Here is a 24,412-nt window from a genome sequence, read left to right as displayed (position 1 = left end):
CTAATCCACTTCCAACTATAGTTACTTCAGTAGAAATATAAACCTGGCTAAACACAGCAGTAGGTCTGTACTCCAAGGGCGTTGTTAAAGCATCGGAACAAAATGCTCACTGGAGTAGGATTAAGACAACTCATGAGATTGTTGTGGTTTTCTCTCTTAAATCCACTCCTCTCCGACTGCCAGAGAAAGACGTGCACAGGCTTTTTCTCCGGAACATAAGCCTCATTCTTCAATTGTGTGTGCCTTCATTTTGGCCCATATATATTATGAATTTTAATAGAGCTCAGCCGTAAGGATATGTGAATGGAGCCACGGATGTGACACGATCTACTCTATCAAGACGAGTCGAGAGGGCGAAATGGAATGTGCCGCACTTGTGCCTCTAATAGGCTGTGTTTACACAGGAAGCCCAATTCTAAAAATTGGTCTTTTGACTAATCACATCCGATCTTTTCACATCAGGTCTTTTTCAGAGCTGATATGTTTGGTAAAAATACCAATTAGTGAAAAAAATATCAGAATTCGGCTGCCTGTGTAAACTCTGAAATTGATATTTGCGACCAGAGAAGATGTAACGGGCTATCGTATATGAGAGCTAAGAGCTAACTTGACCTTTCCCTTTGGATCTCTCTCTCTCTTATCAGGACTGATTCGGACGGCTGTGGCCGATCTGGACCGGGAGACGCAGGATCGCTACGAGCTGGTCGTCATGGCAACTGACATGGCAGGGCAAATGGGCGGTCTTTCCGGCTCCACCACGGTGACCATAGTGATCACAGATGTTAATGACAACCCACCACGCTTTCCGCAGAGTGAGTCACTCTCATATTGATGGCAGCGGTGAACTTACACCCATCAGTAATAGAAGTACCCCCATCAGTAATAGAAGTACCCCCATCAGTAATAGAAGTACCCCCATCAATAATAGAAGTACCCCCATCAGTAATAGAAGTACCCCCATCAGTAATAGAAGTACACCATCAGTAATAGAAATACCCCCATCAGTAATAGAAGTACCCCCATCAGTAATAGAAGTACCCCCATCAGTAATAGAAGTACCCCCATCAGTAATATAAGTACCCCATCAGTAATAGAAGTACCCCCATCAGTAATAGAAGTACCCCCATCAGTAATAGAAGTACCCCCATCAGTAATAGAAGTACCCCCATCAGTAATAGAAGTACCCCCATCAGTAATAGAAGTACCCCATCAGTAATATAAGTACCCCCATCAGTAATAGAAGTACCCCCATCAGTAATAGAAGTACCCCATCAGTAATAGAAGTACACCATCAGTAATAGAAGTACCCCCATCAGTAATAGAAGTACCCCCATCAGTAATAGAAGTACCCCCATCAGTAATAGAAGTACACCATCAGTAATAGAAGTACCCCCATCAGTAATAGAAGTACCCCCATCAGTAATAGAAGTACCCCATCAGTAATAGAAGTACCCCCATCAGTAATAGAAGTACCCCCATCAGTAATAGAAGTACCCCATCAGTAATAGAAGTACCCCCATCAGTAATAGAAGTACACCATCAGTAATAGAAGTACCCCCATCAGTAATAGAAGTACCCCCATCAGTAATAGAAGTACCCCCATCAGTAATAGAAGTACCCCCATCAGTAATAGAAGTACCCCCATCAGTAATAGAAGTACCCCCATCAGTAATAGAAGTACCCCATCAGTAATAGAAGTACCCCATCAGTAATAGAACTACCCCATCAGTAATAGAAGTACCCCATCAGTAATAGAAGTACCCCCATCAGTAATAGAAGTACCCCATCAGTAATAGAAGTACACCATCAGTAATAGAAGTACCCCCATCAGTAATAGAAGTACCCCATCAGTAATAGAAGTACCCCATCAGTAATAGAAGTACACCATCAGTAATAGAAGTACCCCCATCAGTAATAGAAGTACCCCCATCAGTAATAGAAGTACCCCCATCAGTAATAGAAGTACCCCCATCAGTAATAGAAGTATCCCCATCAGTAATAGAAGTACCCCATCAGTAATAGAAGTATCCCCATCAGTAATAGAAGTACCCCCATCAGTAATAGAAGTACCCCCATCAGTAATAGAAGTATCGGACTCCATGGAGTGGTCAGAAGCACTCTGAGAAAATCATTTCACTTATATTTATCCACATGTCAAACACTCCGCTAAGAAGGGTTAGGCAATCATCTGATGAAAGTGGTTTTGGGAGTTTCCATATGTCTGCATACGATAAGATGGAGCCGATTTAACAATTTTAACATTCCAGTGGTATGGATTTATGTTGGTGACATCCGTTATTTATCAGCTGGAGAAAGGTCAAAGGCCATAATGTAATAACATTATGGTCAATATACAGGACCCTGTTTGAATACTAGTAGAGTGTTTATTATCCCCGGGGAGCAATTCATTTTGTAGCACGTAGTAAAAACACATTGAACACATGACAATAAATATACAGCAAAGCAATGCATACAGCAATATGTACACAGCTAACAGTAACAATACAGCGTATGGAGAAAGCTGATAGCAGCTGGCATGAAGTTTAGACCTATTAGTTTTGAACGTGGGGAGTCTGTATCTGCGCTTTGAGAGAAGCAACATAAATTCATCAAACAGGGGATGCTGGGTGTCCCTCAGAATGGATTGCGCCATGAGTATCACTGGTGGCTGATACTACAGGTGAGAAAGGTCTGCAAGGTCAGTTAAGTTGGTGATCCAGCTACTTTGTTTCACAATGTTACCCAGCCTGTTCTTACTGTTTAAGTTTACAATGTGAAAACAGCAGATCATATTGAATGTTAAAATGGATGCATTACTACAGAAGTCTTTCCTTCCTACCTTTCTTGAAGTGCTTACTGATCTGGATTGGTGAAAGTAATAGGTTGGTGACCTTGCTTACTCTTATCCAATCACTTAGATACAGTAGGTGCTTAGCTCAAGGAAATAAGGAAGGAAGGATGCATGTGTAAAATATTTAATCAGGGACTTAGGCTGTAAAAATGCTTAGAATATTTAGAATTCTGAAACTTTTCTATTTGATTTCTCAGATTGTATTTGATAAATGAATCTCAGGTGAACCAATTTGGACCCAACTTGTACTACTCGCTACAGCAAAAAAAGACAAAGTCCATTTCAAATGTGTATTATATTTCATTGTACATTTCACAATGGTGCTCAGTAAAAGGATGTTTTACTTTAATCTGTATTTCCTGCTGGGGGAAATCTTACCTATGACGCTAGTACATAATTTAGAAACTTCAACAACCCTTTCTATTGTACCCTGGACATCTTAGTGGAATTGAAAGTTTAGTTCTTTTGTAAACCCTCTGCATATAACCAGCTCATAATGAATGACAGAAAAAGGTACTTCCTGTTAAGACTCCAGACTCTATAGCCTGTGAATAGCGGTGTTATTGCACTTTCCCACTTTTCCTCTCCCACTTTTGTGAGATAAACAACAATACATGTTATTAAAGCTAAGAGAGCTCAGTCTAAGTTCAAGTGTCATGACGCTCCAGTCGTGATGCTCTCATCGCTTTGTCTCACATAATCTGATTTCGTTTCCTGGCTGTCGCCTATGTGATTTTCTCTCTTCTATAACTTCCTAGCGCTTTCAAAATGCTGTCTGCGGTTCGAGGATACATCGTTTTATTAGAAAAGAACAGAGTTGTGTGACAAGTGCAGCTGTTTTACAGGGTTGGGGTCAATTCCATTTACATTTCCTTCATTCAGGAATTAAACAGAAGTTCAAATTCCAACTAAATATTTACATAGGGAATCATTGAGGAAAATTGGAATTGGAATTTCCGTTTTGAATTGACTGAACTGAAATGTAATTGACCCCTGCGCTGATATCTCACACAAAATGTTGCTTTGTGCTGTGGAAGTGCTGTGGTCAACAAAAAGTTGATTAAAAAGTATATTTTGGAAATTTTACAGGAGGGTATTGAAAGAGTAAGCGTAAAACCTTCCATACATAGACTCCACGCCCTGCCAATGATCACCCGGGGTCAGCATTTTTACCAGACGTGGTTAACATAATCGCATAGTGCCTTGGTCTAACATGAGCAAAGATCCAGTGCATTACTTAAAGGGAATGCTGAGGGCCAATTGGGTTAAGGGTCAAGCATTGGGGGCGGATGGATTCATGTGCAACTAAGTTGGCGCTACAGAATAAAAATCCTGGGTGAATTTTCTTTTTGCTGAATTTTCTTGCCAATGGGAAGAGTGCTCGTATATACAGTAAATGGTGGGCTTGTATGTATTTGTCCTTCTTCCACTTCCTTCCTCTCATCTTCACCATCGACTCTACCGCTACACCTTCTCGTTAACCTTCTCCTTCTCTTCCTCCTCCCTTTCTTCACCCTTCCCCTAATCTTCATCCTCCACGCTCCTGTCACCTTTCTCTTCACCCTCTTCCATTTTCTCTCCTCTTCTTCCTCCACCCTCCTCCTCCTCCTTTTCCACCTACTCCTCATTCCTCTCCTTCAGAGATGTACCAGTTTTCGGTGTCTGAGGGGGCGGCCGTGGGGACGCCGGTGGGGAGGGTGATCGCCACAGATGCAGACATGGGGGAGAACACGGACATGAGCTACCTGATCAAAGACGAGGAGGGCGGGGAACTCTTCAAGGTTACCACCGACGGAGACACGCAGGAAGCTGTCATCACTATCAAAAAGGTGGGAGTAGAATGTAGCTGATTTGGGATCAGTTTGGATTTGGGGGCAGAGATAGCCTTGAGGTTAATGTAGCGGGCCAGCAACCGGAGGGTTGCTGGTTCAAATCCCAGTGCTGACGGTGTGAAAGAAAATCTGTCAGGAGTGAGCAGGCAACTGGAGGGTTGCTGGCAGTAATATCTCAGGTGCCACCTATTGCCAATTTTTCCTTGAGCAAGGACCTAAACTGCTCATTGGGCACTGCGGCTGCCCTCTGCTCCAGCCATTGTAATGTTTAAGTCGGAGCGTTTGAGTTAAATCAAATCAAAGTTTATTGGTTGCTTACACAGATTTGCAAATGTTATAGCATTTTATATTTATATTTTAGATTCTTCAAAGTAGCCACCCTTGATGACAGTTTTGAACACTCTTCGCATTCTCTCAACCAGCTTCACTTGGAATGCTTTTCCAACAGTCTTGAAGGAGTTCCCACATATATGTATGCTGAGCACTTGTTGGCTGCTTTTACTTCACTCTGCGGTCCAACTCATCCCAAACCATCTCAATTGGGTTGAGGTTGGGTGATTGTGGAGGCCAGGTCATCTGATGCAGCACTCCATCACTCTCCTTCTTGGTCAAATAGCCCTTACACAGCCTGGAGGTGTGTTGGGTCATTGTCCTGTTGAAAAACAAATGATAGTCCCACTAAGTGCAAACCAGATGGGATGGCGTATCGCTGTAGAATGTTGTTTTAGCCATTCTGGCTAAGTGTGCCTTGAATTCTAAATAAATCACAGACAGTGTCACCAGCAAAGCAGCCCCACACCATCACACCTCCTCCTCCATGCTTCACGGTGGGAACTTCACATGTGAAGGTTATCCGTTCACCTACTCTGTGTCTCACAAAGACACGGCGGTTGGAACCAAAAATCTCAATTTTGGACTCATCAGACCAAAGGACAGATTTCCACCAGTCTAATGTCCATTGCTCGTGTTTCTTGGCCCAAGCAAGTTTAATCTTCTTATTGGTGTCCTTTAGTTGTAGTTTCTTTGCAGCAATTCGACCATGAAGGCCTGACTAACACAGTCTCTTCTGAACAGTTGATGTTGAGATGTGTCTGTTACTTGAACTCTGTGAAGCATTTTTTGGGGCTGCAATTTCTTAGGCTGGTAACTCTAATGAACTTATCCTCTGCAACAGAGGTAACTCTGGGTGTTCCTTTCCTGTGGCGGTCCTCGTGAGAGCAAGTATCCTCATAGCGCTTGATGGTTTTTGCGACTGCACTTGATGAAACTTGACATTTTAATGTCTTAAAGTAATGATGGAATGTTGTTTTTCTTTGCTTATTTGAGCTGTTCTTGCCATAATATGGACTTGGTCTTTTACCAAATAGGGATATCTTATGTTTACCACCCCTAACTTGTCACAGCACAACTGATTGGCTCAAATGCATTAAGAAGGAAAGAAATTCCACAAATTAACTTTTAACAAGGCACACCTGTTAATCGAAATGCATTCCAGGTGACTACCTCATGAAGCTGGATGAGAGAATGCCAAGAGTGTGTTGTCAAAGCTGTCATCAAGGCTACTTTGAAGAATATCAAATATAAAATATATTTTGATTTGTTTAACAGTTTTTTGGATACTGCATGATTCCAAATGCGTTACTTCATGGTTTTGATGTCTTCCCTATTATTCTACAATGTGGAAAATAGTAAAAATAAAGAAAACCCTTGAATGAGTAGGTGTCCAAACTTTTGACTAGTACTGTATATATACGGTACAGTCACTGGCCTACACGCAATACCCCATAATATCAAAGTGGAATTATGTATTTCACAATTTTTACAAGTTAATTAAAAGTTGAAATGTCTTAAGTCAATAAGTTTTCAACCCCTTTGTTATGGCAAGCCATAATAAATTCAGGAGTAAAAATGTGCTTCACAGTAAGTTGCATGGACTCACTCTGTGTGCAATAATAGTGTTTAACATGATTTTTGAATGACTACCTCATCTCTGTACCCCCCACATACAATTATCTGAAAGGTCCCTCAGTTGAGCAGTGAATTTCAAACACAGATTCAACCACAAAGACCAGGGAGGTTTTCCAATACCCCGGAGAAGAAGGAAACCGCTCAGGGATTTCACAATGAGGCCAATGGGGACTTTAATCCTTAACAGTCATGATTCCATCTACTGTAAGTAAGATACTAAAAAAATCCCCATCAAAATCCGTTAGTTTAAGCTACAAATATCAGTTTTTTTTTATCTGCCTATATCAGCCTTTTTCATCCGCCTATATCAGTGGCTAAGCTACAGCACAGCGGAGTTTGTCAGACCATGAGACATCCAGAAAATCCGTCTTCACACAAAATGTCTGTATCGTCTGAACTGTTTGGTTGAACTATTATGAACCCTCTATGGAAAGGGGAGACTCTCACGAAGACAATGGTGTTCTCCATGTTGCTCTACGGACCCAACAAGTGTCACTGGACTCGTCTGAAGTCGGTAACGCTGATGTGCTAACTTCTGTCTGTGGTGTCCGAACCGTTTGAGCTACAAACTAATATGACCCCACTATAGAAAGACGAGACTCACGAACACTGAGCTTTCTTGTATCTTCTAAATATAGGAAAGACACTTCAAGACCTCATTCCTTATGATTTATTTTTTGACTCTTTTTTTGCCATTTATGAATGTGTTATTTCATGTGTTTTTATGGGCTTTAATAGTAAAGGCCGAAATCTATTTTTTTTATAGAATTGTTTTTTTAAAGAAGGAAGCCTGTACAGAATAAAAAACACTCCAAAACATGCATTCTGTTTGCAACAAAGCACTAAAGTAACACTGAAAAAAATGTGGCAAAGCAATTAACTTTTTGTCCTTTCAAAATCCAATAAAACACATAATTGAGTACCACTCTCCATATTTTCAAGCATAGTGGTGGTTGCATCATGTTATGGGTATGCTTGTAATTGTTAAGGGCTGGGGAGTTTTTCGGAATTAAAAGATAAATGGAATGGAGCTCAGCACAGGCAAAATCCTAGAGGAAAACCTGCTTCAGTCTGCTTTCCACCAGACACTGGGAGATTAATTCACCTTTCAGCGGGACAATAACCTAAAACACAAGGCCAACTCTACACTGGAGTTGCTTACCAAGAAGACAGTGAGTGTTCCTGAGTGGTCGAGTTACCGTTTGACTGAAATCGTTATGAAATTTTATAGCAAGACCTGAACATGGTTGTCTAGCAATAATCAACAACCAATTTGACAGAGCTTGAAATATTATGAAAAGAATAATGGGCAAATGTTTCACAATCCGGTGTAGAAAGCCCAGAGACTTACCCAGAAAGACTCACAGCTGTAATCACTGCCAATGTTGATTCTAACATGTATTGACTCAGGGGTTGAATACTTATCTAATCAAGATATATTCGTGTTTTATTTTTCATAATTTTTTTTTACAAATGTTAGAATGTTTCTTCCACTTTGACATTACAAAGTATTTTTTGTAGATCGGTGACAAAAAAAATACAAATAAATCCATTTGAATCCCACTTTGTAACGCAACAAAATGTGAAAAGAGTGAAGCGCTGTGAATACTTTCTGAAGGCATGGACAGTATATGAATAGAAAAGGTTTGTACAGCAGTAGAGCTCAGATTTCCTTATTGCTGTTTAGGTATTTGATAGACATGGCAATCCTTATATCTGCTCAGTTTACACTTAGGCACCCTATAGCGTCTGCCTGAGGGGTGAATTATTTCCCCTTAGAGTGACATGTCATTGCTTTAGCTCTTCCCTGTTTGTGCTCCGTTCAGCCACTGGACTTCGAGAGCAAGCGTACACACAACGTGGTGGTGGAGGCTGTCAACAAGCACGTGGATCCCCGATTTTTGGAGCTTGGCTCTTTCCGCGACCAGACAATCGTGCGGGTCAGCGTAACTGATGCAGACGAGCCGCCTGTCTTCCTCCCTGCTGAGGGGGCCATCATGGAGGTCCAGGAGGATGCCAGGCTAGGTGCACTGGTGGGCACAGCTACCGCCAAGGACCCGGACAAGGAGAACGCACCTGTCAGGTATGGATCATGGCTCCTTTTTTCAAATCCAATACAGTTTATTATTTCATTCAGATAGTTCTTCATTAACTGCTTCAGATGGGTATGTAAGTATTGCTACAGATAAACCTACAGATAAGCCTAGAATTGCTAGAACAGGTTATAAGAACTGGTAGAGATATGGCTATAAGAACTAGTAGAGATATGGCTATAAGAACTGCTAGAACTGGTTATAAGAACTGGTGGAGATATGGCTATAAGAACTAGTAGAGATATGGCTAGAAGAACCGGTAGAGATATGGCTATAAGAACTGGTAGAGATATGGCTATAAGAACTAGTAGAGATGGCTATAAGAACTGCTAGAACTGTTTATAAGAACTGGTGGAGATATGGCTATATGAACTAGTAGAGATATGGCTAGAAGAACCGGTAGAGATATGGCTATAAGAACTGCTAGAACTGGTAGAGATATGGTTATAAGAACTAGTAGAGATATGGCTATAAGAACTAGTAGAGATATGGCTATAAGAACTGATAGAACTGGTTATAAGAACTGGTGGATTTATGGCTATAAGAACTACTAGAGATTTTGCTAGAAGAACCGGTAGAGATATGGATATAAGAACTGGTAGATATATGGCTATAAGAACGGGAAGGGATATGGCTATAAGAATGTGTAGAGATATGGCTATAAGAACTGGTAGAACTGGCTATAAGAATGGGTAGAGATATGGCTATAAGAACTGGCAGAAATATGGCTATGAGCCTGGTAGAGATATGGCTATAAGAACGGGTAGAGATGTGGCTATTAGAACGGGTAGAGATATGGCTATAAGAACGGGTAGAGATATGCCTATAATAAGACATACCATTAGTATAATGTATGCTTCACAAGTAAAGAAGCAGAACATTCAACAAATAGAAACTTGTTCATAGCTACAAATGACCCGACCATATGTTTGCAATGTCATATAAGACCCCCAAATAAGGACTACATTACTGCATTTATAGGACTGATTTAAATGGCATCTTATATCAACAAACACACGTTTAGATGTACATGGAGCTTGGGATTTGACATTTCTTTTTAAATATGGTAATATACACACAATTGGAAGATCGCTCCATGACACAATTTGAATCATGAAAACATTGATTCATCCATTTGTACAATGCCAGAATCACATTACTCTAGGCTACTGCATTGACTGTTGACCATGCTATAGGGTTCCTCAGTATCTCACACATCTTTGTGCATTCGCTCAGATCCCTATTTATGAACAGAATGATATTATTTTGTGCCAGAGCCTCCACCTCAGGTCTTGGGTGGAGGAATAATAGCGGTGAGGCGAGTGGAGCTTCACGCACACCGACACACACAGACTGTGCAAATTACCTCTATTAAAAATGCATGAGGCTGAACTGAAAGTGCTCCAGGTGTAATAAAGTACAACACAATGGCAGTGCCACTGCCTGCTTGTTGGCAGGCGAGAGCCAACGGGTTCGAGGGTACCCTGGCGCTGCGCCATGCCCATCGGTACCACTTTAATCATCTCGATTGGACGGAACTAACCCCGCCACCTGGTGCCCAAGGGCCCATCACTCTCTCCCACACTCCTGTCACCCTGCTCCGGAGGGCACCGATCGGGTATTGCTGGACACTGGCTGGCACTAGCAGGCAGTAACGGGCGCTGTACCAAGGGGGTAAGAGTTCCAGAGGAATGAACACAGCCTCTGGAAACAAAATCTGGCCTCGTGTGAACAGAAAATGTGTTTGTTTTGTTTGTTTGGCTCTTTATCAGGAAGATGGAATGGCGTCTTGAAACTGAAGTGTTTGGGTAGATGTGTTTAGAGCTTACAGATCATATTAGTGCTTACAGATCTTCTGGAAATGTGTACTTCTCCATTAATATTTTAAAGTGATGGCATATTTGCAAATGTTATAAGATACACTGGTAATATCTGGTAATATCTTCATGATCTCCCTTCACCAACTACTATAGCAGTTTTGAAAACTGAAATATAATTTGATGTCATTTATATAATTATTTTGTAGGTGTCACCGTTTGTCACTAATTCTTGCATAAATAAAATAAATTTTAATGATAGAATTAACTATACTGTTGATTGATGTAGTGTAAACATGTATAAACGTTGCTGCTATGAAATGTGTTGTTCCTTGTATAGACTACAGATTCAGAGCGGGCAGACTCTAATGTAATATGACTAGAATAATCTGTGGATGCAGTATGCACCTCAACACCTAGACTACATGAAGCTCATCTCACTGTAGCCCTTTTAGCTGTCTTGTACGACTTGTACAAAGACCCGACTGGTCCCTTTGATGAGCTTTTTGTCCAAAAGGTAGAAAAGGAAATGATTATGCTCATAATATTCCATTAAAGTCCCGACGGGCACACGAGCCTGCTCAAGAGAAAAAAATAAACTCCTCACAGGGTTTTGTTGGCTCTATACTCTTCTGAGCGCTCCTCGTGGAGCCAACCACAAGGATGTGCAAATGTATTTTGCTTTCATTGGAGTGCAACATGAAATATTCATTTTTATTTTTTCCCCTCCAGCATGGGCTGAAACCACAGACTTGTTTAGGGATGTAGGTGCAGTAGGGACACAAGCACTGTGACAGGTTTCCTATACAGATGCTAAATGGATAATTATTTTCATCCTCTTTTTAATCTGGCTCACAGTTTCCCTACATTTGAAAATGCTAATGTATAGCCATAATCCGATGTCAACGGCAACTGGCAATATCCCAATGGGCCACAGTGTTAGGGCAGCCACCGAAAAAGTATTGCAGATGGTTTAGAATTGGATTTTACACTGTTCAAATACGTACTCCCCTTTTTTCTTGCTCTCCATACCAGGTTCTCCATTGACCGAAGTACAGACCAGGAGCAGATTTTCCACATTGATCCAGTATCGGGCGCCATCACCCTGGGCAAGATTCTGGACCGAGAGACGGCTGGCTGGCACAACATCACTGTGACAGCAGTGGAAGCAGGTATATGCTCCAGTTCTATGAATGTGTATTGCATTGTATACATAGAGAGACATAACATATTATCAGCCTTGTTATAAGACATCATAAAGGCTCATACAGTGGGGGACAAAAGTATTTGATCCCCTGCTGATTTTGTACGTTTGCCCACTGACAAAGAAATGATCAGTCTATAATTTTAATGGTAGGTTTATTTGAACAGTGAGAGACAGAATAACAACAAAAATATCCAGAAAAACGCATGTCAGAAATGTTATAAATTGATTTGCATTTTAATGAGGGAAATAAGTATTTGACCCCCTCTCAATCAGAAAGATTTCTGTCTCCGAGGTGTCTTTTATACAGGTAACGAGCTGAGATTAGGAGCACACTCTTAAAGGGAGTGCTCCTAACCGCAGCTTGCTACCTGTAAAAAAGACACCTGTCCACAGAAGCAATCAATCAATCAGATTCCAAACTCTCCACCATGGCCAAGACCAAAGAGCTCTCCAAGGATGTCAGGGACAAGATTGTAGACCTACACAAGGCTGGATTGGGCTACAAGACCATCGCCAAGCAGCTTGGTGAGAAGGTGACAACATTTGGTGCGATTATTCGCAAATGGAAGAAACACAAAAGAACTGTCAATCTCCCTCGGCCTGGGGCTCCATGCAAGATCTCACCTCGTGGAGTTGCAATGATCATGAGAACGGTGAGGAATCAGCCCAGAACTACACGGGAGGATCTTGTCAATGATCTCAAGGCAGCTGGGACCATAGTCACCAAGAAAACAATTGGTAACACACTACGCCGTGAAGGACTGAAATCCTGCAGCGCCCGCAAGGTCCACCTGCTCAAGAATACATATACATACCTGTCTGAAGTTTGCCAATGAACATCTGAATGACTCAGAGGCCAACTGGTGAAAGTGTTGTGGTCAGATGAGACCAAAATGGAGCTCTTTGACATCAACTCAACTTGCCGCATCAAAGGGACGATGGACGGGGCCATGTACCGTCAAATCTTGGGTGAGAACCTCCTTCCCTCAGCCAGGGCATTGAAAATGGGTGGTGGATGGGTATTCCAGCATGACAATGACCCAAAACACACGGCCAAGGCAACAAAGGAGTGGCTCAAGAAGAAGCACATTAAGGTCCTGGAGTGGCCTAGCCAGTCTCCAGACCTTAATCCCATAGAAAATCTGTGGAGGGAGCTGAAGGTTCGAGTTGCCAAACGTCAGCCTCGAAACCTTAATCACTTGGAGAAGATCTGCAAAGAGGAGTCGGACAAAATCCCTCCTGAGATGTGTGCAAACCTGGTGGCCAACTACAAGAAATGTCTGACCTCTGTGTTTGCCAACAAGGGTTTTGCCACCAAGTACTAAGTCATGTTTTGCAGAGGGGTCAAATACTTATTTCCCTCATTAAAATGCAAATCATTTTATAACATTTTTGACATGCGTTTTTCTGGATTTTGTTGTTGTTATTCTGTCTCTCACTGTTCAAATAAACCTACTATTAAAATTATAGACTGATCATTTCTTTGTAAGTGGGCAAACGTACAAAATCAGCAGGGGATCAAATACTTTTTTCCCCCACTGTACATGCTTATAACAAGTTTTAAAGCATTATACCTGTATGTTTTAAATTAAGTAAGAATTGGTAATATGCCTTTGACTGAGAGGCTGATACAGGGCCATGATACATAACACTATCATAAGAATGACATAGCACCTGTCATACCAGTTTATAACACCCAGCCTTGACCCAATAGTAACTGATATGATACTAATCTGAAGTTTGGTTTGTTTTGCTTTTTCATATATAATAAGGCTCTACGTGAAGTGATTGTTATGATATTGCTATGGAATCACAGATGACCAACAGATATCGTCAGCACCAACAAGCTGTCACATAATCCAAAATAAAAGCAGAACACATGTAACATTGTTTCATCTTGTTCAATACTTTTTCATTCGCAAAGAAAATGAAGAATGTAATACCCTGACGGTGGAGTAGCTGGTGGCAAGCTATTCTTATACCCTAAGAACTAAACGTCGTGCAGTGACAGGAATACACAGAGTACTTTTTCCAATCTTTGACAGATGAAGTGAAGTTGGGATTGTATTGAAAGCACAAGAGATTGCATTCTGCATCTGGCTAGTAATATCTACCTGGCCTCACAGGATGAAATAAACCATTTCAGCACAACAGTGAATTCTACGTCTCTCTGTGTTTGTTTTTCTCCCTTAAAGGGATAGTTCACCCAAATTACAAAATTACATATTGGTTTCCTTACCCTGTAAGAAGTTTATGGACAAGGTATGACAGCAATCCATGCTTTGGTTTAGCTTTCCTGGCACTGTTTCCACATGCTAAAGACTTAGCATTTGTATGAAAAATCCCATTCATGTCATAGGACTGATATTTGCATTTTTCATGCATCATGTTTAAATCATCTTTAAGTAAATTTGTTAAGCTTCACAATCAATTTTAGATACTTTTGATGATTCGGACATGGTGCGCTAAAAGTGCTAATTTCAGTCCCATGACTTGAATTGGATTTGTGCCAAAAAAAGGCTAAAATGTTAGCATGTGGAAACAGTGCTAGGGAAACTAAACCAAAGCATGGATTGTCATCATAACTTGTCCATAGACTGCTTACAAGGTAATGAAACTAATGTATAAGTTGTGTGAACTATCCCTTTAAGTGTAAAAATGTAGCCTTATACTGTGTGTTATAATTATACGTGTACGAATATAATTATTCATGGTAGTTTGGGATTGTGCTTTCTCCAAGTGCTCTACACGACACATTTGTTTGCCTTGCAAGCAAACTTCTCACTCAAACATGTGGAGCAAATGAGCATTTGGGAGTCTTTCAGCATCTGCTTGGTGTTGTAATTCTCAAGACAAATTGTTTGCTATTGTGCTCTTTCTCTCTGTGCTCACATTATGACATAGGCACATTTTAATGTTAATTTACCATTTAATTGTGTGTGAGAGAGTAATTTGAGCCTATATCAGGCATAAACACAGGGCTGTGCTTGACAGATAAAGCCCTTCCTTGCTTCTCTTTTTTTTTTTTACCCAGACAAACAAAGTCGACAGTTGACTTCATCAGAAATTCTCTCTAAATGTTTCTTATCGCCAGCGGCTCATTGATTCTTGAGCACATTGAGCAGGAGTCAAGAGAAGTGAAGCAGCAAACCACCAGGACAAAACTTTTTTTAAAGAACTCTTTCAACAGTTTTGTGCAACTTGGTTTTATGACTCCTCAGCTAGTTATGGTTGGAGTGGCAAAAGGTTGAATTGAACAAGGCCATTTTAAGATTACAGGAAAATAACATGACCCCTCATTATCCCCCAACTCCGTTATTGACATTGAAACCGTGTGATTGCTAGCTACAGTACATCAGCATTGTTGAATCCTTTCTTGAATGAGTTCCATGGTTGGTCATCATGTTGCAGGGGGGATTGACCCCGATTTGTAACGAGCAAGGCCAGAACAAACAAACATATTATACTTTAAGAATGATATCACCATGTCAGAGGCAATCATACAGCATTTTCTTCCTATCGGAGTGTCAACTCAATTGTTCGCAACAAAGTATCAACTCAATTGTTTTCATTCACATATGCTTAAAAATCCCTAGAACGTGTCTTAATTCAGAGCTTGAGACGTCCAAAACTGTTCATTACCAGCTTTCAAGTGGTAAATACGAGTGTGAAACTTGATCAGAAGCATTGTATCCCCAGTTTCCTTTGTTGGATATTTTGGAGTTTCCTAGTTCCAATTTGCGCATGAAGGCAGCATAAAGGTGGTTCCCTCTGCAGTGTACTGTATCTAGTTCTTCCCTCGATGGGAGACCAAAGAGCTGAGTAGTAATGTCAAAAGCAGCTTTTTGCATCTTCTGCAGACTCTTGACAGACCTGCCGGGGAAGAATCCTATCAGGGCGGCAAGACTGACACATCATTTCAAAGACCTGTGATAGATAGTATGATATCACATTGCAAACTGTTTTTTTTTCTCCCAGAGACAGTTAAATGGGGGGGAAATGTGTACTTGTCCCACCCTTAGGGTAAAAAGATACCTGAGTAGTTTGAAAGTCTTTATCTTTCAAGAAAATATATTTAAAGCGAAGGTTTCACATTGCCCCTGACTTGGTGCAGACTGCTTCCTCGCAAGGAAATATCTTAGAATTTGTAAAGTATTGAAATGTTGCAACTGTATAAAAGTAATAGAAATATGACAAATAGTGGCCATTTTGTCTAATTGGATACGACATACTAATGAACGTGAACACTTGAGAATTAATTTGCACAAAACATTATGTGTTAGGCTGTGTAACAGTTCAAATGAGAAGGGACATTATATAACAGAGGAAATTATTTATGCTTACCATTGAGCCAATGATGACGAAGGTGAGTTTGTTAGGATTCATTTAGTAATGGTGTGCTCTGTGGAGGACATTTCAGACAGATATTCAGACTGATCATACATCAGAGCCACACTGACCTGTGGGATTTGTCTGTGATTGTATAATCTACGCGATGTCCTTATCAAGACTGCTTAGCGATATTTTGAACTTTTGAATATTGTTTTTGTGATCAATGTATCATGTCAGCCAGTTGTATTTAATGGATTGGATTCATATTGTGCTTTTCCAAGTGCACAAAGCTCTTGACATTGTTCAGAGGTAACGCACCTCATACACTACCATGTCTAGCACCTTTGTGTAAGGCTGTATGCTAATGACTGGTGTATATTCATTACAAGTGATTTTCCTAAAGGGACAGTTCAGCAATTTAACATTTATTTTCTTACTTTGAAAGCAGTCTCTGGACAAGGAGTACTTTGGTTTTGTTAAAATGTAGCATTTTCTTAATTTCTTTAGATTATTTGGGCATTACATTTTAACCCCAGTATGTATTCCAGTCACTTCTTGTCTTTCAAGGTAAAATAAATAGCTACATATGTATTGCTGAACTATCCCTTTGAGTTAACATTAGATTTGCACAGGACTGTACATTATTAACTAAACATTTCCTATTGAGTGTATGCATCCTCATGTGTTTTTGGTTAGTGGCAATGTTTAGTATAACGTCACATTTTGTGTTTTGATAGTGTTTTGTTTTGCTAGCAAAATGACCATATATGCTCCCATTCTCTACTTCACTGTGCTTTCACCTCAGAAGGGAGGTAAAACAAAGACAGAATAACTCAGAGTCCATTCATATCCCCATTTCCCTGTTGACCCAATTTACATTTAGAACAAACTGTTTCCTGTAGCAATCATCCTAAACAATTGTTCATGAATCTACACAATTCCTTTATGTCTAAGGCCTGGTTATGTGGTATGGTGGTTCTGTGGTATGGTGGTTCTGTGACATTGTTATGTGGTATTGTGGTATGGTGGTTTGGTGGTATGGTGGTTCTGTGGCATGGTGGTTCTGTGGCATGGTGGTTCTGTGGTATGGTGGTTATGTGGTATGGTGGTTCTGTGACATTGTTATGTGGTTTGGTGGTGTGGTGGTTCTGTGGCATGGTGGTTATGTGGTATGGTGGTTCTGTGACATTGTTATGTGGTATGGTGGTATGGTGGTTCTGTGGTATGGTGGTTATGTGGTATGGTGGTTCTGTGGTATGGTGGTTATGTGGTATGGTGGTTCTGTGACATTGTTATGTGGTATGGTGGTTCTGTGGTATGGTGGCTCTGTGGTATGGTGGTTCTGTGGTATGGTGGTTATGTGGTATGGTGGTTCTGTGACATTGTTATGTGGTTTGGTGGTATGGTGGTTCTGTGGTATGGTGGTTATGTGGTATGGTGGTTCTGTGACATTGTTATGTGGTATGGTGGTTCTGTGGTATGGTGGCTCTGTGGTATGGTGGTTATGTGGTATGGTGGTTCGGTGGTATGGTGGTTGGGGGGGCTGTGACATTGTTATGTGGTATGGTGGTTTGGTGGTATAGTGGTTCTGTGGTATGGTGGTTCTGTGGTATGGTGGTTCTGTGGTATGGTGGTTCTGTGGTATGGTGGTTCTGTGACATTGTTATGTGGTATGGTGGTGGGGGATGGGTGGGTTGGGATGGTGGTATGGGTGGGGTTCTGTGACATTGTTATGTGGTTTGGTGGTATGGTGGTTCTGTGGTATGGTGGTTATGTGGTATGGTGGTTCTGTGACATTGTTATGTGGTATGGTGGTTCTGTGGTATGGTGGCTCTGTGGTATGGTGGTTATGTGGTATGGTGGTTCGGTGGGGTGGATGGTGGTGTCTGTGACATTGTTATGTGGTATGGTGGTTTGGTGGTATAGTGGTTCTGTGGTATGGTGGTTCTGTGGTATGGTGGTTATGTGGTATGGTGGTTATGTGGTATGGTGGTTCTGTGGTATGGTGGTTATGTGGTATGGTGGTTCTGTGGTATGGTGGTTCTGTGGTATGGTGGTTATGTGGTATGGTGGTTCTGTGGTATGGTGGTTATGTGGTATGGTGGTTCTGTGACATTGTTATGTGGTTTGGTGGTATGGTGGTTATGTGGTATGGCGGTTCTGTGGTATGGTGGTTATGTGGTATGGTGGTTCTGTGACATTGTTATGTGGTTTGGTGGTATGGTGGTTCTGTGGTATGGTGGTTATGTGGTATGGTGGTTATGTGGTATGGTGGTTATGTGACATTGTTATGTGGTTCGGTGGTATGGTGGTTCTGTGGCATGGTGGTCACGGGCTTCCTTTCCAGACTCTCTGAAGAAGACTCTCAGTATAATGTTATTTCAGCAAGAAATCTGCTATCAAGATTTTTAACATCTGCTGAGCAGCCACCAGATGTACAGCGTGTCAATAATCTGTTGAAATCCACTTTCTTCATGTCTCTGATATTTCTTCAAGACAAATTTAGAACAGATCAGCTCACCAGTGAGGCAAATAAAAACAGTCTGCTGAAAACGACGGAGGATCCCCCCACTGAGGTTTAAAGTGACCAATGACCCAGTTTCCCAATGTTCCTCAGTTTCCCAATGTTCCTCAGTTTCCCAATGTTCCTCAGTTTCCCAATGATTCCAGTTTCCCAATGTGCCCAATTTTAGCTTTTCTTTTTTGTTCGTGGGATTGAAATGTAATGCGCACTGATTATTGCCATTCTCCTATCTGCTCTGTAGGTCCACTGTGGAGGGCTGAATTAAGGTAGATAAGACTGTGAGAGCACATCCATTTATATTCTTGCTGCTCAGGCAAAAACCGCTCAATTAAAATATAGCATTGATGTGAGGATTATGCTATTAGTGGAGTGAGTATTCTCATCAGCACTACTACCACTTCAATGAAAAGCAAGTGATAGCTAGGAAATGTGTGCAGTAGGATGGCATGGGCTATCTGGGGTATCTGGGCTATCTGGGACATCTGGGCTATATGGGGTACCTGGGTATATGGGCTATATGGGGTATATGCTATATGGGGTATATGGGGAATCTGGGCTATATGGACTATCTGGGGTACCTGGGTAATCTTGGCTATATGGGGCGTCTGGGCTATATGTGGCGTTTGGGCAATATGAGGTACTTGGGCAGTCTGGGCTATATGGGGTGTCTGGGCTATATGGGGCGTCTTGGCTATATGGGGTAATATAATAATATAATATAATAATATAATATTACACTCTGGTGTACGTGGGCAATATGGGGTATCTGGTCTATATGGGGTATCTGGGCTATATGGGGCATCTGGCCTATATGGGGCATCTGGGCTATCTGGGGTACCTGGGCAGTCTGGGCTATATGGGGCGTCTTGGCTATATGGGGTAATATAATAATATAATATAATATAATAATATAATATTACACTCTGGTGTACGTGGGCAATATGGGGTATCTGGTCTATATGGGGTATCTGGGCTATATGGGGCATCTGGCCTATATGGGGCATCTGGGCTATCTGGGGTACCTGGGCAGTCTGGGCTATATGGGGCGTATGGGGCGTCTTGGCTATATGGGGTACCTGCGCTATATGGGGTACCTGGGCTATATGGGGTACCTGGGCTATCTGGGGTACCTGGTCTATATGGAGTATCTTGGCTATCTGGGGTACCTGGGCTATATGGAGTATCTTGGCTATCTGGGGTACCTGGGCTATATGGAGTACCTAGGCAATATGGAGTATCTGGGGTATCTGGGCTATCTGGGGTACCTGGGCTATATGGAGTATCTTGGCTATCTGGGGTACCTGGTCTATATGGAGTACCTAGGCAATATGGAGTATCTGGGCTATCTGGGGTACCTGGGCTATATGGAGTATCTTGGCTATCTGTGGTACCTGGGCTATATGGACTACCTAGGCAATATGGAGTATCTGGGCTATCTGGGGTACCTGGGCTATATGGAGTATCTTGGCTATCTGTGGTACCTGGGCTATATGGACTACCTGGGCAATATGGAGTATATGGGGCGTCTGGGCTATATGGGGCGTCCTGGGATATATGGGGCGTCCTTGGCTATATGGGGTACCTGCGCTATATGGGGTACCTGGGCTATATGGGGTACCTGGGCTATCTGGGGGACCTGGGCTATATGGGGTACCTGGGCTATCTGGGGTAACTTGGCTATATTGAGTATCTTGGCTATCTGGGGTACCTGGTCTATATAGGGTACCTGGGCTTGGAGTCTGGGGTACCTGGTCTATATGGGGTACCTGGGCTATATGGAGTATCTTGGCTATCTGGGGTACCTGGGCTATATGGAGTACCTAGGCAATATGGAGTATCTGGGGTATCTGGGCTATCTGGGGTACCTGGGCTATATGGAGTATCTTGGCTATCTGGGGTACCTGGGCTATATGGAGTACCTAGGCAATATGGAGTATCTGGGGTATCTGGGCTATCTGGGGTACCTGGGCTATATGGAGTATCTTGGCTATCTGGGGTATCTGGGGTACCTGGGCAGTCTGGGCTATATGGGGCGTCTGGGCTATATGGGGCGTCTTGGCTATATGGGGTACCTGCGCTATATGGGGTACCTGGGCTATATGGGGTACCTGGGCTATCTGGGGTACCTGGTCTATATGGAGTATCTTGGCTATCTGGGGTACCTGGGCTATATGGAGTATCTTGGCTATCTGGGGTACCTGGGCTATATGGAGTATCTTGGCTATCTGGGGTACCTGGTCTATATAGAGTATCTTGGCTATCTGGGGTACATGGTCTATATGGAGTATCTTGGCTATCTGGGGTACCTGGGCTATATGGAGTACCTAGGCAATATGGAGTATCTGGGGTATCTGGGCTATCTGGGGTACCTGGCCTATATGGAGTATCTTGGCTATCTGGGGTACATGGGCTATATGGAGTATCTGGGCTATTTGGCCTATCTGGGGTACCTTGGCTATATTGAGTATCTTGGCTATATGGGGTACCTGGGCTATATGGGGTACCTGGGCTATCTGGGGTACCTGGTCTATATGGAGTATCTTGGCTATCTGGGGTACCTGGGCTATATGGAGTATATTGGCTATCTGGGGTACCTGGGCTATATGGAGTATATTGGCTATCTGGGGTACCTGGGCTATATGGAGTACCTAGTCAATATGGAGTATATTGGCTATCTGGGGTACCTGGGATATCTGGGGTACCTGGTCTATATGGAGTATCTGGGCTAACACTGACTGAAGACTGCAGTTTAGACCATGTTGAAATCTTATGGTGTATTTTTCCAGCCATATCACTGTTTATTGTTTACCAAAACAGTGGTGTGTTTTGTGGTTGTTTGAACTGCAGTTTGTCCCTTTAATGGAACGCATTTCGTGTTATGGATTTGAAACTGTAAATGGCTGACAATTAAAGAGGCATCGCTAAATGGGGACTGTACACACTCTTACATATATAGATATGTTAGAACATAATTACATCCTGTAGATACCGAAATTGCACATGAGATTGCAGTGATGACTCACTTTCAACTGGAATTGACTCCCGTTCGAAGCACCCCACTGTAAATGGTTCAGAAGCAAAATGGAAACTCGTCAAACATAATCAAATAATTAGGAGTTGGAATTAAAATGCAACGACAAGTCGGAGTTCCGAACCCACAGAGTCTTGTAATTAGGGTAGTAGGGCTAATTTGAAATGGATTTTGATTGCGCTAATTATGTAATCGTCTCCCCTCCCTCATTTCGATGTAGTCTTTTAAGAAGTTTGCAGGAGAATAGGGGTGTGCACTCGTTGCTTTGTTAATCTTTTAACAAGGGTGTGATCAAAATAATTTTAAGTGCATTAATTCATATTTCAATGATTAAGTCAGGCCCCTGGTGTACTCTAATCATTAAACTTGTAATTTTTTATTTATTCATTATTTGATAGCTGGAGCTCTGATATGAAAATGGGCTCGCTCATTTGTGTTAGCCCTGACTTGTGTCAGAAAAGTGTTATCCTGGTAATGGAGGTAATTTCAGGATACATTAAAAGCTGTCATCACTTAGTGAAAATGCACGAGCTGACTGATGGCTTCATTGGGTATATGTTGTCTTTCGTACAGTCTTCCGTTGAACACAACAATCAACCGTATGTCATCACTCAACCGTGTGTTTATAAGAGAATGCACTACACAATATTATAACCTTCTGTTTTCTCAGAACTCATTCAGCTTTGTACCTCAGAAAGCTATACTGTAGATATGATGTACAGTTTTGGTTGGTAGCAAATATTTATTTAACTCACTTTCTTTGCAATTATAGACATTGGCAGTTCTGACCGTAGCAATGTCAAGTTCATTTTGTCAGTACAATAGAGTACTGTTGTAGTACACATTAGAACAGTACAAAATCACTATTGTGTAAAATATTCAATACTAACACTGTAAATAAATCTGTTCTCTTTGTAGATAATGTATCCCAGATATCCCATTCGTCAGTGAGCATTCGTATCCTGGACGTGAACGATAACCCTCCTGAACTGGCCAGACCTTACGAGGCGTCCATCTGTGAGGACGCTAAGCCGGGTCAGGTAAGGGCAAATTCTAAAGTAATGCATTATTACCATGTAACTAATGTGTTACAACATAATTACTACAGCTTAATAATGGGTTTCCCAAACATGGTCCTGGGGGCCCCACCTGGGTGCACGTTTTGGTTTTTGCCCTAGCATGACACAGCTGATTCAAATAGCATGCTAATCATCAAGCTTTGATTATTTGAGTCAGCGGTGTAGAGCTAGGGCAAAAAACAAAATGTGCACCCGGGAGGGTGGGGGTGGGGGGAGGACGAGTTTGGGATACCCTGTCTTAATGGACTACAAAGTGCTTGCTGTATGAATGCTGTGTGTGAATGAAGTTGCTAGTATTTCCTGTCATAAGCATAATCATTATTTTTAGTAGATGAACAAATATATTACCATGACTCAACCACAACTCTGAGTACAACAGCAAGAGGGGACGAATAAAACAAATCCCATTGAGGAACTGACTTCATTGAAAATATTTTGTACTCATTTGGGATTTGTATGGTGTACATCCAGAAATGTAATGTAATTTAACATCACGACCTAGGACTTCAATATCACCGTTGTGAAACAGCCCATGGTTGCATTGTGCTACATCCAGTTTTGTTTTAGGAACTATGCAGTGTCAACAATGCATCTCCTCATTTCAACTATCTCTGCTGTTTTAAATCTGAAATGTTGTTTTCAAAACTGTGTGCAAAACGTAAATCCCTGGGGCCTTGCTATAAACTAGTAGACCGTTGGATGCTTGCCACCTAAGAGTGGTCGGCAATAAGTTTGTGTTGGTTGTAGGGCACAGCCAATCATTTTCCCTCTTTGTCAGAATTGTTTCATTATTGCCTAGTTTCTCGTTTGGACCTTTTTCAATTGGACAGCATGATCTATTTGACACTTTGTTCCAAAGGCAATTTATAAATGCTGTTTTGGGCACGGGAAGCAGCTTGCCAAACTATTCTCACGCCAATACTTGAGTTATCAGTTATAAAAGGAAGATGTATTTGTGTGCTCTGCATTTGTGTTTTCTTGACTGAAGAGGTAACAAAGAGCTGAATGTTTTGAAAATAAAAAGCATTGTATTTGGGACAAATAATTCGCTAAACCCCAATAAAATATTTGAGCAAGTTGAGGAGGCTAAACTGCTTGGAGTAACCCTGGATTGTAAACTGTCATGGTCAAAACCTATTTATGCAACAGTAGCTAAAATGGGGAGAAGTCTGCCCATAATAAAGTGCTGCTCTGCCTTCTTAACAATCAACAAGAAAGGTCCTACAGGCCCTAGTTTTGTCACACCTGGACTATTGTCCAGCCGTGTGGTCAGGTGCCTCAAAGAAACCTTAAATGTACACGGAGAGCTAACATTAATATGTCAGTCTCTCCTGGCTCAGAGTAGAGGAGAGATTGACTTCATCACTACTTGTATTTGTGAGAATTATTGACATATTGAATGCACCGAGGTGTCTGTTTAAACTGCAAGCACACAGCTCAGACACCCATGCATACCCTGCAAGACATGCCACCAGATGTCTCGTCACAGTCCCGAACAGACTATGGCAGGTGCACAGTACTACACAGAGCCATGACTACATGGAACTCTATTCCACATCAAGTTACTCATGCAAGCAGTAAAATCACACCGTGTGGAACGACTACACATGATAATATACACACTATACACACACGTACACATGGATTTTGTGTTGTCGATATATGGTGCTGTAGTAGA

The 24,412-nt window shown here is 41.7% G+C and overlaps 1 protein-coding gene across 1 annotated transcript in view; it reads left to right on the top strand.

Moving 5' to 3' along the window:
• Positions 1–24,412, top strand: part of cdh22 (cadherin 22) — a 159,324-nt gene that overhangs the window by 85,999 nt on the left and 48,913 nt on the right. The window contains exons 4-8 of the mRNA XM_045705651.2: positions 645–812; positions 4,493–4,680; positions 8,478–8,734; positions 11,597–11,733; positions 22,574–22,695. Of these exons, the coding sequence (XP_045561607.1) occupies positions 645–812; positions 4,493–4,680; positions 8,478–8,734; positions 11,597–11,733; positions 22,574–22,695 (872 nt within the window). The remainder of the gene's footprint in view (positions 1–644; positions 813–4,492; positions 4,681–8,477; positions 8,735–11,596; positions 11,734–22,573; positions 22,696–24,412) is intronic.

This window comes from Salmo salar, chromosome 22, assembly GCF_965601325.2.
Source record: "Salmo salar chromosome 22, fSalSal1, whole genome shotgun sequence".
NCBI classification, from domain to species: domain Eukaryota; kingdom Metazoa; phylum Chordata; class Actinopteri; order Salmoniformes; family Salmonidae; genus Salmo; species Salmo salar.
This window is presented reverse-complemented; position numbering and strand designations above follow the sequence as displayed.